The sequence below is a fragment of the Pogoniulus pusillus genome, chromosome 10 (genome assembly GCF_015220805.1).
Source record: "Pogoniulus pusillus isolate bPogPus1 chromosome 10, bPogPus1.pri, whole genome shotgun sequence".
Classification (NCBI taxonomy): domain Eukaryota; kingdom Metazoa; phylum Chordata; class Aves; order Piciformes; family Lybiidae; genus Pogoniulus; species Pogoniulus pusillus.
In genome coordinates, this window is record NC_087273.1 from 12,026,433 (window position 1) to 12,042,601 (window position 16,169).

A 16,169-nucleotide genomic window follows, 5' to 3' on the forward strand; every position below is an offset into this window, starting at 1 on the left:
TCATGTACATATCAAAACCTTTCATCAACTGAGGCCAAATAAATCATGACAGTTGGCATTTTGTGTTAGCAGCAATAATTCACTGAAACGTGATCAAGAGGTAGCCCAGTGTGGGCTACTTCTTTCAGCATCCACTTCCTTTGAGGGGCTGTCCCACTGGTCATCTTCAGCTTATCTGTGTAAAGTAAGTTTGAAGCAGTGCCTGTTGGACTTAAGCTGGTCAGAAGTAACTGTGGTAAAAATGGATGCTTATACAAATACCACCTGCTGTATTTATATATTTGAGATTGAATCTATCTTAACATTTTATTTAGATTAATATCCTGGACTGGGAGAAAAATTGACCCTGTTGGTGTTGACTACATTCTCCAAAAGCTGGGCTTTCACCATGCAAGGACTACTATTCCTAAGTGGCTGCAGCGTGGTGTCATGGATCCTTTGGACAAAGTTTTGTCTGTCCTTATAAAGAAACTTGGTACTGCACTACAGGATGAGAAGGAGAGGAAAGGAAAAGACAAAGAAGAATACTGAAAGTAAAATGTGACAACTGTAATTCCGTTTGATTTTATCAAAGTGTTTTATTATAAGATTTTAAATATGGTTTAAAGAGAAACCTAACAAACTTTTTTGCTACTCTATTTAAAACTTACATTGTGAGTAACTGTTTACTGTGGTACATGATACCATTCTGTATTTGAAGTTATTGCATGATGATGACCAATGTATATTCTGTGAAGGAAGAGCTGGAACACTGTAAATCTGCTCCTCAGAGTCCACTGTTTTACTATGTGCAATATTATTCCTGCATCTTTAAAATACTTGCAGATTAACTGTGAATTTTCATAAACTTTACCTGCCATAACATGAAACCCCTCATTGATGTGACTGGTAAATTGATTTGTCTATGTAGACTTGTGTAAATTATATATATATACATAACTTATGAAACTGTGATTGCCTTAGTGCTAAAAATCATTGTTTATTACACTTGTAATAAAATTTAACTACTGTACAGGGCTTTTTTTTTTTTTTTTTGGTTGTTCAACTTCCTTGATTAAAAAAAATTCAGTGTAACTGTGCATCGAGTGTCAATTAAGTGAGGTGACCTCAAGAAAGGGGTTGCTTCACCCTGCCACTGCGGGAGGATATGCGTCCCCTCGGGGAGCTGGAAACAAGCCGAGGGGGAGCCCTGGTTGCCTGCAGGGAGGACTCCGGGGTGTCTTCCGCCGGCCTCGTTCCCTTTGTCCTCCTGTGTCGAGCGGGTGAGGGTGGAGCTGCCCCCAGCGCGCCCGCCAGCGGCGGCTTCGAGCACCGCGCTGCCCCGACGGGCAGCTGCCGAGGCGGGCGAGGCGGGAAGCACGCGGGGCTGGGGGTGGCCGCGGCCGCGCAGCACGAGGCGCGCGCGCTCCTCCCCTCAGGGCTCGGCCGCACGCGGCGGGCGGCGGGAATCTGCCCCTCACGCGAAATGACGGCGCCGCGTCCCGCCGCTCTCTGCCGCCGAGACCCAGGCACCGGGAGCCGCCGTGTGACGGACCTTGGCGGCTCTCCCCAGTCGTTGGAACCCTCCCCCCACAGCTGCAGGTTTTGGTAGGGGACTTCCGCCAGCTCCCGCCCTCGTCGCGCCTTTCATTTCAGGCGCGGTTCTGCTGCGCCTCGTGTGTGAGAGCTTGGGCGCCGCCCGCGGTGGAACGGCCGAGCGCTTCAGCTGTGCGGCTCCTCACAGCATAAAAGAAGGAGACAGCAGATACTGAATTGAACTGGAGCATTGTGTCGTCGCGGAAACTTGGAGAGGGATCAGCTTTGCTGCTGTAGCCTTTGCTTTGCGCCCACGGGAGTTAGGCGGTAAGTTGTCTGGAGCTGGTAGTGAGAGGAGGGGCAGGGCCACGCGGAGCCTTGCTTTAAAGTGTGGTTAACGAACAGGAGAAGACCCTTTCAGTCTCGATATTGGCTAGGGAAGGGGAGAGATTGAAAGGACATTGAGTCAGTGTTCTTTTGCATAGCTCTGTAGGGACGCAGGGTGCAAGTTGCCTGTGGTGCTCTTGTGAAGTGGCGTAACCAGGAAAATTGGCGGGTTGCAGCATGCCTCTAACGTTTCTTACCTTTACTGTTAAGGTTGCTTTGGTTGGTCAGAAATGGCTAGCGGTGGTAGCTGGTTTAAGAGTATTGGAGAACCTGACTCTGTCCCCACACAAAAGACGACTTTGCCAGCTTGGGTTCCTAAGCGGCCGCCTTCAAGGAAGTCACAGGCTACGATTGTAAGGTCAAAACTTCCACGTCCTAAGAGCTGGAGCGCACAAAAATTGGCACAAATTCCAGGTACAGTGTTCAGTTTATATACTGAGATTAGCTGTTGAAATAATAGCGTTAATGCTACTGAAGGTAACTTTTATGTTATTCTGACCTTTAAAAGGTTGCTTTTTACTGCTGGGCTTTCTTACATACTTCTTCAGCACCTGTTTGATTTTGTACTTCATCTTAAGGCCCTTCATACTGAAAGTTTGTTAGAGATTCGTTGTGAAGGCACCTGTTGGTGAGACTTGGAGATGACTGTTAGAGTTTTTAGCTAGAAGATACTTGTGCTTGAGTATATGGCAACCCTGAAGCTGAAGATTCCATCCATCCTAGAGGTGATACAGAGAAAACGTCGCTTTTTCTATTAAATATAAAAGAATACATTCAGTAGATGCTACTGGAAATGGTCAATGATTATTTATAGAAGATCTCTAGGGCAAAGGTAAGTATCCATATAGAGCATGGTCCTTGAAAAAGTGGCTTTTGCATTTGCCTCAGGATAGTGTCTCAGAATTTATGTCTCCTATGACATGACTAATTTGCTTCACATAACCGGCTGAAAAGCATGAGAGTTCTATGCTAAGACAAAGGAAATATCTACCTACCTGCTTTCCTGCTGCCAAAGGTGATCATGGAGGGAATTTTCAGGGTCAGGACGGGCGTGCATTGCAGCTCTCATGTTTTGACCTAGCCACTACAGCCAAGGATGCTGGCTCTTTATTCAGCAGCTTGGGGATGAGTTTTTTTTCGAGTTACTTGCTTATTAATCGTCTGTGTGGTTGCTAAAACTTCTACCGTGCCTTGTCATAGGGAGTTCTATTGCTTCGTAGTTCTGTGTGGAAAACATACAGGTGCCGTTGTTTTGATTCTGCTAGCAGCGTCTTTAAGTTGATTGCTGGTTTGCAAGGGAGGGGAGTGGGAACGTGTTGTATTTGCATGTGATGTCTGTCTGTGTTTAGAGGTTAATAGATTTAGTACTCAAAGGTTTGATACGTTTAAAAGAGGAAGGCAGGTGCCCTTTCGTAGTTGTTAACTCGTAATTTATGATTCAGTGCAAAGAAATATTCTAGAATAAAAAGTTAATGTGTTTTTATTTTTCTAAGAAGTATCTAGAAAGCATTTTTTTAACAGATTTAAACTGTTGGGAGACTGTTCAGTTCTTAATTTTGTTTCATCAACTTGTCTTTCATTATTTTATCAGCAGTTCCTTCAGAGAAAGACCTAGCAGAGTTCATCGCAAGATATAAACAGGGAACAATAAACCCAGTGTCTGCCTTATATCAGTTTGCACAAATGCACCAGGCACAACTTGAGTTTAAAGAAACTAACGTGGCAGGTAAATGCTGCTTTTCTTAAGCAAAATAATGTTTGCCTATGCTTGAGGTGACCTGACTTCAGTTAGTGTTGATGTTACACCAGTGAATTTTTTTTACTGTTGGTTGCACTACCCTCCACATCTCTTGCTTTTTTGGCTGCCCTTTTATTGTTTATACAGCTATGACTCACAACGAGTTACTACAGAATTTCATCAGATGAATTGTATAGCATTCCACGTGCTAACAGAGCTTTGTGAAAGATGCATGAAGTGAAAGCCTCCAAAATTCTCCTGGAAGTGCAAAGTTTGAGTTGTGTTTTGCTAAAGTTGTTGTTTTGCCTCATGCTTATTCTTCAAATAAACAAAAACACATAAAGCTGCAAATACAAGTACCTTAAAGTAATTTTACTAATTATTTGCTGTTTTTCTCCTTTAAAGGAAATATCATAAGGCCTTATTTTGCCCTCTGTGCTGTGATAAATGGGATTTCCTACAAGGCTGGACGGGGAACAAATAAGAAGGAATCTAAATTAAATGCAGCTAAACTGGCTCTTAATGAGCTGCTTAACCTGGAGCAGTCTGAAGAGTCAGGTAAATGGTGTGGTAACACCTAAGAAGAACTTGAAAAGTTTGACATAAAGATTTTCTGTGCAGAATCTCTGAATAGTTTTATGAAATACTTAAAGCCTCTGTCAATTTCTTGAATCCTTTGGGTAGAGCTATTTGCTGAATAGTTCTAAAACTTAGGTGTCTTCCTCTGTCTTTTGTTTATTAGTGGCACAGAGCAGAGAATACTGAAGGAATTAATTTATTTGTTGCTGTTGCACTTGATCTACTGCTTTCTAGGTAGCAGCTATATGAAATTGATCCTAAGTGGTTTGTGACTTTTTTGATTAAAAGGCTTCAACGCTGAGGTACTATTTCAAAAAGAATTTGGTTGCCATAACATTTATCACCTTTTAAGGCTTGCTGTCCAAGTAGTTTTGTACTTAGAGGGAACTAAAAATCAGATAACTTAGAATTAGAAACTGAGCTTGATGGGAAGGAGGTGAGATCATTCTTTTGAAATTTGTAATATCTATCCCAGTTTGAAATGTTGATGTGTTCTTAGGTCCTTCTGGTATTCCTGCTGAGCCCCAGACACAGACGGCACGTGTTTCAAGACTCAGTTTTGGTGAGGAATAGTCTTGGTTTTTGCTGTTGATTCAAATTAACCCAGTAAATGCTCGTTTTTCCCCTTCTTTTTTCTCCTTTTTTTTTAGTTCTTTTAATGCATTTAGTGACTACTCAGTGAAGTTTCTGTTACTTAAGGTCTTCTGTTTGAAGAATGCTGTGAGCATGTGTCACTAAAATAGGCAGGTGGACATCAGTTCTACCAGACACTACTTCTGTAAATTGCTGGAGTTTAACAACAAATTCATGACAGAAGTAGAAATACTGTTCCTGTTCTTACTTGAAGTACTGTATGGAGTAGGCGATCAGACTTGATTGATATCCCAGATTTACCGTCATGAATATTAAAAGCCTAAAGTTGTGAGGTATTCTTGTCCTTTATTTATTATTGTCTATACTAACAGTCTTCAGAATCCCAAAAGATGGTGTTGATAGTGCTTTTACCATTTGTTTAGATCTCTTAATTTGACAAGTGGTCGATGATACCTGTTCCTGTCCCATCCAGTTTGTGTTTTGCTGCCTTTTTGCTGTTTTGTTTAGGAGGACTTTCACACACGCTTAAAGAGGTATTTAACAGTCTGATTTCCAACCATCCTGAGTACCAGAGTAGTGGCAGTTCAGTGGCTGCCTTCATCATTAAAAAAGGCAAGTCTCTTTTGATTGAGTACTGGGCAGTGGAAAAGCTGGACTGTTGGTGTTCCCAGAGAGCTTGATTAATTCCTTTCTGATCTGGTAAATACACGTAAAGGGCAGCTCTCATTTCTTCCTATGTGTGGTTCTGCTACAGTCACACAAATGTTCAAGACCTATATGAGCACTTCTTTGGGCCATCTCAGAGTAGTCCAGAGCAGGTGGATATACCCTAAAGAAAACTGAAGCCTGTGGAGGACCCACACCAGAGCAGGCTTCTGGCAGGAGCTGTAGTCCACAGAGAGGAGCCCGTACTGGAGCAGGTTTTCTAACAGGACCTGTCTCTCTGTGGGTGAACTTCCTGCAGGACCTTGGTCTGCAGAAAGGATTCACACTGGAGCAGTTCCTGCAGAACTTCTGCTGGTAAGGACCCAGGCTGGAGGGATCAGGGAGGGACTTCACCTTCGAGTAGGGAAGGAACATGAGAAGAAGGGAGCAGCAGAGGTGAAGTGTTAGGAATTGATGCTTCCCTGTGGTCCTGGTATCACTTGGGCAGAGAGAAAAGAAAGTGAGAAGAGTTGGATGTGAATTTCAGCTTTGGGAGAAGGTGGGGTAGATAAAAGATGCGTTTAGGTTCAGTATCATTTCTCACTATCCTGCTTTAGTTGACAGTAAGTTTTTCCCAAGTTCAGTCTTGCACGTGGTGGCAAATGGCAAAAGATCTCCTTGTCCCTCTCTTGACCCACAAGCTTTTCAATTTTATTTTTTCATAGAATTGTTTAGTTTAGAAAAGACTTAAGATTATCAAGCCCAAACTGCTGAGGAGGAGGGGCTGTGAGAGAGCAGCTTTGTGGTGGCTTAACTTGTGTGGCTGCCAGGTGCCCACCATCATGAAAATAAATGCTTGCTTTTTAGGTGGCGAGTATGAGGTCGTAGCCCTAGGAACAGGAGAGTGTAATTACAGTCGGTACTTAAAGTCTTGTGGGAGAGTGGTGCTTGACAGCCATGCCGTTGTTGCTGCAAGGCGTTCTCTGCTCAGGTGAGAATGTGCGTCTGAGCTGTTACCAGTGCTCAGTTCTTTCGCCTTCTCAGTTCTACTTTTGCATATGTCGATGTAAGAATGCTTACATTTTGTAGTTAATACCCTCAAATAATGAATTAAAGGTTAATGTCCCTGTATTTGTAAACAAAGTGGTTTTCACGTGTACTCTTAATGCTTCCTTTTAGGTATTTCTACAGACATCTTTTGCTGTTCTATGATGAGAATGCAGCAAGCACAGCGAAATCTGTATTTTGCGCAGCTCCAGACTCAAAGCTGCTTACCCTAAAACAGAACACAACTGTCTTTCTCTACATGAATCAGCTTCCCAAAGGAACTGCTCAGTTAAAATCAGAGCTGTGAGTATCTTGGTGTTTCCAGAGATCACGTAGTAGGTGATTATTTGTTTGCAGTGACAAGCATGTTGTGCGTGTAGAAGATAAGTGTTGTCATGTTTCTTAGGTGAGGAGAGCAGGCTGTTCTGAACTGTTTCAAGGCTTTGGAGCCCATTTGTGTATTAGATGGTAGAGATAAGTGTATAAGATACAGCTCAAGGTGACAATGCAGAAATTTCTACATGGGATGTAGCTTTAGGGCCATGCTTTGTTTATTACAGATCTGCCTACTTTCTAGTCTCCTATTAAGATACTGATAAGTCATTAATTTAACCACTGAGCAGGTCACTTAACATCCTATGCACCACAGGACTAGAGTATAAGCCCCCTTGAATTAAAACTATAGACTTGTGTTCTCCTTGTAGAAAAAAAGGTAATGAGAATAACTTGATGCAAGAGATTCCTGTGTTTAGTTATTACACTTTTGTTGAATTTTTCAAAATTTCTTTTTTAATATTTTAGACATGCAACAGCAGCAGTGTCTAATTAGTCTCCTTCTGTGTCCTGTACAGTGGTATAATGTCCCAGAAAGTCACACAGTTGTAGGTTTTTTATATACAAGGCTGCTTTCATACTGTCTGTGGAAGGCAGAGTTCCAAGTTTGAGGTCAGAGACAGTTCATTGCAAGTTTTGCTGACTGGGACAGTTAGAACTTCAGAAGGGATTAGATTGCTTCCAGTGTTGTAGCCTGCTCTTCCAGGGAAATTGTTCATGAGACTGAGTGCTTTCTGTAGGCGGCTCTATAATAGTTGACAAACATGAAATTCAGAGCTTTTTGTCCATTCTGGAGTGTGCTTCATTGAGACAAACTCTGGGAAGTATTTTCTTCTAAGACCACCTGTCAGTTGAGCAGCTGAATGTGATGTCTCTAAACTGTACAAATACTGAATGTCGTGTAAGGTCCTGATGCTGTTTCCTGAGAAAGTGTTGGTTACCACTTTACAGACATTTCTAATTAGAATACTTTTTCACATTTTTCTTGTCTTCAGACATCTCAAACCACAATCTCTGTCTGCCTATGAAACTAATGAAGATCTGAGCCTTCATGTTGTCATAGAGGGCAAGATTTACCTAGCTGCATGCTGTCCACATAAAACTCTTAAAGTGACCAGTATGTCAGCTAGTGACAAATTAACTAAGTGGCAAGTGGTTGGAGTTCAGGGAGCGTTACTGAGTCACTTCATTGAACCAGTGTACATCAGCAGTATTCTTGTAGGTAAGCCTAAACCAAATTCTTGTGGGGATTGTTGTGTGTATTTGTGTTCCAATTCGATTACACTCTTTAAACTCTATGCTGAAGCAAGGTGGTTCTTCAAAGAAGTCTCTGAAAAGATAGTAAGTGTGTATGTTTCTTTTTCATGCATCTTTTGAAGTGCTCTAATGCAAAACTCAGTCTCGCTCATTTGTTATTTTGAGTTTGTTTTAGCTTGCCAAATTGTCTTCCCTTTACTTTGTACTATAGGAACAGAAGAAATGAAGCATTGTTTTATAACAAATTAAACTTCAGATCCTGAGAAAATAGCAAGTGTGACAAATGCTATGTTAACTGCTCAGTCAGGTATGGTGACTTCAAGAGATGTTAGTCACCTAACTCTATAGAGTGGAGCAGTGGTGGAGAAGCTGCCGATATTTGAAAATTTCCAATTTCCTTCTGGGGTGTCTTTTCTTGTGTTGTGTCCATGGTCTCCCTTGCCTTCCTGCCTTTGTACTGGTTAATGCAAACATATTCTGTTGAGGAGTGGGAATTACTGAGGTGATAGTGAATTCTCAAGATTTTGTGGCTGCCAGGAAGCCCAGACTGTCACCTGTTTCAGTAGCTTTTATTTATGTGGTGGAATTAATGAGTATTACTGTGAAGACTTTCAGGTGCTGTGCCTTTTCAGTATTTGTAATCTGAGACTTACTACACAGATAAGTGACTTCCCCAGGTGAAGATGTAGCAGCTTTCCTAACACAGGTTTTTGGAAGTGCTCAGAAATATCTTGCAAGAATTGGTGAATGCCTTACTATTCTTAGGAAGTTTGGGCACTTGAAACGTGATAAAAAATTGTTGATGTGCTCACTAAAGTGGTTTCTAAAATAAACATCATCTGTAGCATGCTGCCCTTTTAATGGAAATTCTATGACTCTTGCTTGAGGTACAGTGGGCCAAACCATGCATATTTAGTAGTCAGTCAGAAATACCACTCTAGGTGGAATAGTGCAGGCAAACTTCATAGCGTGCTTTCTTATCTGGGACATAGAATGTAAAGAGTTCCAGCAAGCAGGCATCCAATGAAGATAATGATGCCTCTGGAGATGAAATTGTGAAATAATTTTTTACTTCTGCGAGCTGGAATATTGGAACTCACATTTCCAAACATGAATTTAGTGTAGAGGAGTGAATAGAATGTAGGCTGCTGGGAGCATCTGCATTCTTAGTTGCCTTTTTTCTTTCTTTTTTAATGTGATGTGCTTTATATGTGACTGACTTGTTTTTGTTCAATAGGAAATGGAAATTGCAAGAATACAAAAGGGCTAGAAATAGCTGTAAACCAGCGTGTTGATGATGCACTTCTGTCAGAGCTTCCCGTGCCTTACCTTGTCAACAGATCTCACATTCACTTGGTGAATGCTGCATACCCAATTCAGACAGAATTTCAGTGGGAGTCTCTTAGTTTGAACTGGTCTTTGTCAGATTCGTCACTGGAGGTTGTGGATGGGCTGAGTGGAAAAACCACAGAAAGGTTAGAATTAGTTTTTGTCGTATTGGAAATCATAGTTAGCTTTGTTCTGTGCCTGTACAATGTTCATTTTTGAAGCTATACATGGAAGCCACAGTATTATCCAGATTATCTTGTGTTAAGTGAACCCATCCTACGATAAGTTGTGTTTTTGGATATCTTGTAACTTTGCAATGAGATACTAAGATAAGAAATTAATTCGCTTTTAAATGAGACCTTCGTAGTAGTGTTGTAGTGAGTGCTTTGACGTTCACAGTACATAAAATCAACTGGCAACCTAGTTCAGATGAATTGCAGCTTGAAAGGTGTGTTTGGCTTATTTGAAATACAGCTGCTGATGCATGTTAATTTCTCTCATTGAAGCAGGATCATAAGATCATGTTCACAAGGCACTAGAGGGTGAAAAAATCCTGTATTGATGAAAGCAACATACCTACAATGTATGTGGTAGTGAGCTTTGTTATTCTTTCTTTATTTTGACTGTAGTTCACCATTCAAAACTGGCACTTCCATGGCAAGTCGCCTTTGCAAGGCAGCAATGTTCAGTCGTTGCAGAGCGCTTGCTAAGGAAGCAGAGCGGAATGACTTGCTTCAAGTTGCAACATACTATGAAGCCAAGGTGAGCTGGTACAGGGGAAGAAAGTTTTAGGAAGGAGTCTCTTAATGGCTACTTGCAAAGCTGGTTTGATAGCATGAGTGAATTTCTGTTTTGCTGAAGGCTTCACCTGAACAGCTGCATCTCCTTTACTGCCTGTACCCTTTGCCTAACAATGTCTGAAATTGCTGTTTTAAAGTAAACATAATCTACTGAAGAAGGTTACTGGCAATTCATGGAAGATAGTTTCATATTAACAAGGTTGCACTTGTGAACAGAAAAAAACCATTTTTAATCTTACTTATATTTGACTCATATTAAGTAGCTATTTTGTACCACAGTGTAGTCTTGTGGAAGGTTTCTTACACCTCAGAGGAGCAGAGAAGTGGGAATGGTTCATTGGAACACATCATTCATTCATTCCTAGGCTTTGCTGTATGGTATGCAAATACAGAGAAATCAGTTAAAGGAGCTGCTGTAATTCTTGATTGCTGTAGACACAGGTTACTTCTGTCCATATTTGGAAATGCATTGAGTGATACTTCTCAGTACTTTTCCAGGTTTTTCCTCTTCTTGATTTAAGAGATATATTTTATTTCCCAAATGGCTGTGAAATTTAGGCTTTTTTTTCCCTCCTGTCAGAATATGCAGGACATAATCTTAATCATTCAAAAACTACTTAAAAAGGGAATGTTTTGCCGATCAAATTGCTGAGACTTGTCACTGTCTGTTTAGATGTGCACTGACTGATAATGTTTGTTTTCTGTGTAAAGATACTGTTGGAACTGAAAAGACACTGAAGAAGATGTTTAACAGAACAGTTCTCTCATCCCAATGTAAAGACACTTTTGATGACAGTAAAAGAAGTGTTAAAACTTAGGGAGCTGTAAGATCTGTAATTATTTGCGCTTGTGGATATTATATGCTGATGGCAAAGAATGCAGATCTGTAATTAGTATTCTGGATGTTTCAGGATCTTTCTTTTTCTTTTTTAGATGCAATCCAAACTGTACCAAAAAGCTAAAAACTTACTGCAAAGCTTCTTGGAGCAACGTAATTATGGATCCTGGATTGTGAAGTTGCCATGTTTTGAGCAGTTCAATGACTGAGAGGTGGACTGTGTATCATGTCAGTTCAGATAATTTCTATAGTTCTGGTTAATAAAATGTTTAATTGTAGGGTTCACGTTTTCAGCAAGAAAAGCATCCCAGAGCTGCTGCTGTTTGAGTGCAGTTGTTGAACCATCTGTAGCACTTTAGTCTTGTCCAAAAAGTTGGTGCTTCCTTTGGAGTACCCTGCAGACTTGCAAATCCCTTATGTCAGTTGATTTCTGCTTCTTTGTTCCCTGCCCTTCCCCTCGCTCCAATGGATTTAATAATGTTGCATTGTTTGTTGTTGTAGGATTACAGTGTGGTGGTTTTTTTTGTTTCTTCTGCCCTTTTCACAACTGTCTTTTTTTTAAAAAAAAGGGCAGATATTTTCTGAGAGGAGTATCAATGTAAGATTCAGGAACAAAAGTAGGCAACTTGTGCTCTTACATAGGCAACTTCTCCAAGTCATTAAGACTTCAGCCTGAGTTTGCTGAGTGGCTTTTATTTTACTGTGTAGAGGGGTTAAAAATCAATCTCTTCTTTTCCAGATGTGAAACTTTGAATTACCAAGCTGTTACTCAGCTGTTTTGTGACAATCAGTGGTTTTTGTAGTGAGACTTGACACTTTTAAGATGCTTTAAGTAATAGAGTAGTGTGATGTTGTACAGAAGCTCAAGGTGCCTTCAGCTTTTGTGGGCCACCCCAAGCCCCTCATCTGTTAGTGCTTGCAGATTAGTTGGACTCTTTACGCCCACATACTGCTTTATCACCCTACTGACGAGTCCTCCCAAAATTGTCTGTGTAATCTGCATGTCAAGAGGGAAGTTGCTTTAAGTTTTGATAATAATATGCTGAAGTGATGATATGGTTTTGAATGATGTTAAGTACCATACTTGTGTGCTGTTGTGGAACACAAGTGTATTTCAGCCACTTCCATCCTGTTCCTTGTGTTTTGTATACCGCGCAATGTAGGAAGCTGTTCCATCACATTTACATTACAGCACTACATTATAAGCACTGTTTATGTTAACGTTTCAGCTATTTCTTACAAGAGCAAAAACTTCCTTCTGGTGCGCTGTTTGTCCTTTAATTTGTTTTTCTAACTAGTACAGGGAGCTGATCTTAGGCTGATTTTCAAATGGTGAAACTCCCTAATGTGTTGTCATGGACATATTCTTTCTATTCTGCTGTTTTCTGTTACCATCTTTTAACTCCTGGAGGTGGGAGTGGTGGTGTTGGGTTGTCATCTTGTGGCACATAGTCCGCATAATTTGTTCCCTATAGTGTTTGCTTTCTGAGAATGCTCAAGAATGGCCATCCTCTTCTAGGCTAGAGCATGACGTTGCCTTTTCAGAGGTATTAAAACAAAAATAAAATTCCTTGATGCTATATTAGCATTGTGCACACTTCTGGCTCATTTTCCCATGTGAACTTTAGCTTTTGCTGCCATAGTGTTTTCTGTAGTAAATGGGTGAACATGTACAAGTAACTGAGGTCTTAATTTCTGTACCGCACCTGTTTTACTAATTGAGTAGAAGCTGAAACATCTGTGGCACTTGGGCTCCTTCTTAGGGGAGAGGTGCCGTTGTGAAAAAGATGTGCTGTGCTGGGCATGTGTCCCGGGTTAACAGGGGGTGTTCTCACAAGCCGCTCTCCCTGCACCCCCAGACAGGAGGGAAAAGTGACACAGAAAACCTTGCTTGAGGTAAAGAATTTTACTGGAAATGCTGCAGTGCCTACTTATCAGAGCCTGTGTGTGGAAAAGTGCAGTAAAATACAGGAACCAGTGATCCCTCTCCTGCCTTGACCCACACTCTGCCAGAAAAAGCCTAACACTCCAAAACCCTGGAAGTGAGGCAGCAACCACAACACGAGGCCTCTGACGTTGCAGTTTGACCTTCAACCCCCATAATACTTCTCTGTAGCCACCACTTTCCCTTTGAAGGTGGCATGGTAGCAACATGATGTTGAATACCAACACCAGCTTCAACTTATAGCATTCCACACCCTTTGTTCTTTACCATCTGTGTCAGGCCCAGCAGCAATTAACATTACACAACACCCATCATAAGTCATTCACTGTCCATTCTTGCTCAAAATGAGATACACAGAAGAATTCTCACTGCAAATGCGCTGGAGCTCCTCCACCCTTTCCCGGCACAGTCGGGGTCAGTTCATGACCAGTCCAAACGGTGGGGCTGTGGTGCCACCCCTGGGGCAGTCGGTTCCAGTGACTTCCCCCCCCCCTCCAAATGGAAGTGAAGGGGAGCTTGCATTCTGGCGCTTTGCATCCAGCTACTGGGATCCGCTTGTCACCCACAAAGGCAGATGAGTTCCACTTCTTGCGGTTTGATGGCCTCAGAATGTATTCTGTGCCTTTAACTACTAAAGATTTGTAGCCCGGCTTCCCAGAGCAAGTGTTTAGGACACAGTGAGGGGGAGTCCAGCAGGTGTTAAGGTATCTGTGGATTTGACTCTGCAGGTTGGTGTCACTGGTAGGCAATCTCAGCCTTGGTTTTACTGTGGTGGTTGTTTAGGTACGTGTCCAGAGAACAAAGATTAAAAATATCTCTTTTCAGAGGAGCAAAATCTGTTCTTACAGATTTGCATGTTGTGAAATTAAGGTGCAAGCGAGACCATATATCATCACAAAACTATGAAGTTGAACAAAAGGGGGAGAGAGAAAAACAATGGAGAAAAAGAGAAGCAGGGAAGGAAAAGAGCTGGGTTTATGTTACCATCAGTCGCAAATGAGGCGGAGACAGAGATGGGTGCGTGGCCCAAGGATGATCTGGAGCGTTCGTCAGGGGTTCCGGTGGAGGTCCACACTTTGGCAGGCATTGTCTGTTGATTTGCATCCCTGAGCTTTCAGCCAAGCACCTCAGTCTGAGCCCGGGAGGTTAATAAAGGCAATCTTTGTTAAGAGACGATTCAGTCTTTGTTGATGAACGAGAGAGGGGATTTAGAGTCTCACAGTATGGGTGATCCTTCAAGATTCTGCCCGCAAGAATGCTTCCGTGGTTGTCGGTAGTAGTTAGGCTGTGTTGGCTGTGCTCAGAGCAGTCTTACATTCATCTAGGTGTTTTTCAGACTGGTCTCTCTTTGATTGTTATCTCATAGCCTCAGTACTTCCTATATCTTTAAATACTGTTTCATTTTGTGTAAAGGAGAATTTCGTTTTTGGATGCTTCCGTTAAAGTTTTATCAAGAAGCAATCAATGTAAAGAGAAGCATTCTCCAGAGATTGACAAGGTAGGTAGAATTTTTAGAAGTAGCTTTCTTGCCTGCTTTCTCATCTTCTATGTCATGTGGTGTTTGGGTATTGGTGTTAGTACAGGGAGTCATTTGGAAGGCACCTGATTTGATAAGAGGGTGGAGCTGATCTCTTTGTGGCTGATGACTGACAGTATTTTCCAAACCCTTGTGGGTGGGGACAGAGCGCTCCTTCACAGTGGAAGAGAAGATAAGTGGAGCAGCAGATACTGCTTACTTACACTGTAAGTATTTTTCCTGGTTTGGGCAGAAAGCTACTGTTAACATCTGTTTTCTCTTAGTAACATTCTAGAAGCCTGCTTTTCCTACCATTCTTAGTCTGTTTTAAAGTATAATGTGAAATACTCCATACCACACCTACCAGCAAAGCACATCAAAGACTAAAGGATAAGCTGATAACTTGTACTAGAGTTTCTTTCATCTATTGCAGCTTGTGTTGTTAGCATTGAGGGTGAGCTTTGGGTTGCAGAAGATGGTGGTTTTATTTGTTTCAGTATAAAACAATGCCACAGGACTGACTCTATGAAATAAGCCTGTTTCTGAGGGTCCACAAAAAGATTTGTGTGGATGTTTAAGGCAGTATACGTTCACGTGGATTTATACAGTAATGATCAACTGTTAGGTCAGTTGTTGGAGAGAACTGGCTGTGTCACTATTCTGGGGTACTGCTATCTCAGTTGCCTGCACAATTGTTATTTCAGATGTGTTACTGTTTTCATAATCATAGAAGCATACAATGGTTTGGGTTAGAAATGACCTCCTAAAGTCATCTAGTCCAACCCTCCCTGCCGTGAGGGGGGACATCCTCCTCCACTAACCTGTTGCAGTGTTCTACCACCCTCGTGGTGCAGAACTTATTCCTAGCATCTAAATCTACTTTAATTTTAAAAACGTTTCCCTGTTTGTAAAGATGATTCTGAGAACTATGTGTTTTGCTCATACCAACAAGAAACATAAATGTTTCCTGCAAAAAAATAATAGCAGAAACGCTGTGTGGCTTAGTAGAACAGCTTACAACATAAAACTGGGAGTCTTGGGTTTCTGTCTAGGGGGAAACAACTTGGAGCTGTTATCTCTATACCTTGTATTGAATGCCAGTGTGAAATGGTATTTTGTATTGCACTAAAAAGGTGATCTACAGAGGTCTTTTTTTAAGTTTGGTACCTGTACACTTGTATATCAGTATTTTTTTAATGGTATTTGGGTTTTTTCATTGCTTTTAAAGAAACAAAAAGTAGAATACTCTAAGTCACCAGTGAAAAAGACAGTATTAGTTAACAAAGAAGATCAGACATCAGTTATAAGTTAATTAAATTTATAAAATATAATTACAAGTAACTTTTTGTAGCTGATTGAATAAATACTGACAAAGTGAGAACCAAGTAATTTTCCAAAGTACATTTCAAGCCCGTAGGGCTTACAGAAAGGATCAAATGTGATCTTTGAACAGACTGTCTTATCATGCCAACTGAGAACGTACAACGGTCCCCAAATAGGCTGCAAGCTAATAAGCCACAGAGCAAAATACATAAATTAGTCATAATTAAATATTTAAATAAATTAATAAAGCAGTAAGAAGTGGTTATCTGCTTCTCTTCCGCATAGATGTCAGAAAGTTGAGCAGTTCTTGATGAAATGTGGGG

The 16,169-nt window shown here is 41.3% G+C and overlaps 2 protein-coding genes and 1 long non-coding RNA gene across 14 annotated transcripts in view; 2 read left to right on the forward strand and 1 right to left on the reverse strand.

The window, feature by feature from the left end:
• Positions 1–1,012, forward strand: part of BLTP1 (bridge-like lipid transfer protein family member 1) — a 115,321-nt gene extending 114,309 nt beyond the window's left edge. For all 11 annotated transcript variants that reach the window (XM_064149935.1, XM_064149924.1, XM_064149925.1 and 8 more), the window contains one exon: positions 315–1,012. In XM_064149935.1, the coding sequence (XP_064006005.1) occupies positions 315–531 (217 nt within the window). In that variant the 3' untranslated portion in view covers positions 532–1,012. The remainder of the gene's footprint in view (positions 1–314) is intronic.
• On the reverse strand, positions 714–2,969 carry LOC135178746 (uncharacterized). Its single transcript, XR_010303719.1, has 3 exons — positions 2,898–2,969; positions 2,100–2,621; positions 714–1,948 (listed from the first exon to the last, which is right to left on the reverse strand). It is a non-coding gene; the product is annotated as an uncharacterized LOC135178746 (long non-coding RNA).
• ADAD1 (adenosine deaminase domain containing 1) lies at positions 1,646–12,644 on the forward strand. Of its 2 annotated transcripts, none has more exons than XM_064149937.1 (11): positions 1,646–1,842; positions 2,113–2,316; positions 3,494–3,628; positions 4,046–4,198; positions 4,719–4,781; positions 6,326–6,449; positions 6,638–6,808; positions 7,834–8,060; positions 9,333–9,570; positions 10,054–10,186; positions 11,158–12,644. In XM_064149937.1, the coding sequence occupies exons 2-11, from the start codon at positions 2,133–2,135 to the stop codon at positions 11,269–11,271; spliced, it is 1,542 nt and encodes a 513-aa protein (XP_064006007.1). In that variant the 5' UTR covers positions 1,646–1,842; positions 2,113–2,132; the 3' UTR covers positions 11,272–12,644. The 2 variants fall into 2 exon arrangements, with proteins under 2 accessions (XP_064006007.1, XP_064006008.1); XM_064149938.1 differs by having other exon boundaries at positions 3,497–3,628.
• The last annotated feature ends 3,525 nt before the right edge of the window (positions 12,645–16,169 follow it).

Excerpts from the sequence above, each read along its gene's own strand:
- ADAD1 (XM_064149937.1), top strand. The coding sequence starts at position 2,133 with ATGGCTAGCGGTGGTAGCTGGTTTAAGAGTATTGGAGAACCTGACTCT. Across the intron at positions 2,317-3,493 it reads AAAATTGGCACAAATTCCAG|CAGTTCCTTCAGAGAAAGAC; the intron begins GTACAGTGTTCA and ends TTATTTTATCAG. Across the intron at positions 9,571-10,053 it reads AGTGGAAAAACCACAGAAAG|TTCACCATTCAAAACTGGCA; the intron begins GTTAGAATTAGT and ends TTTTGACTGTAG.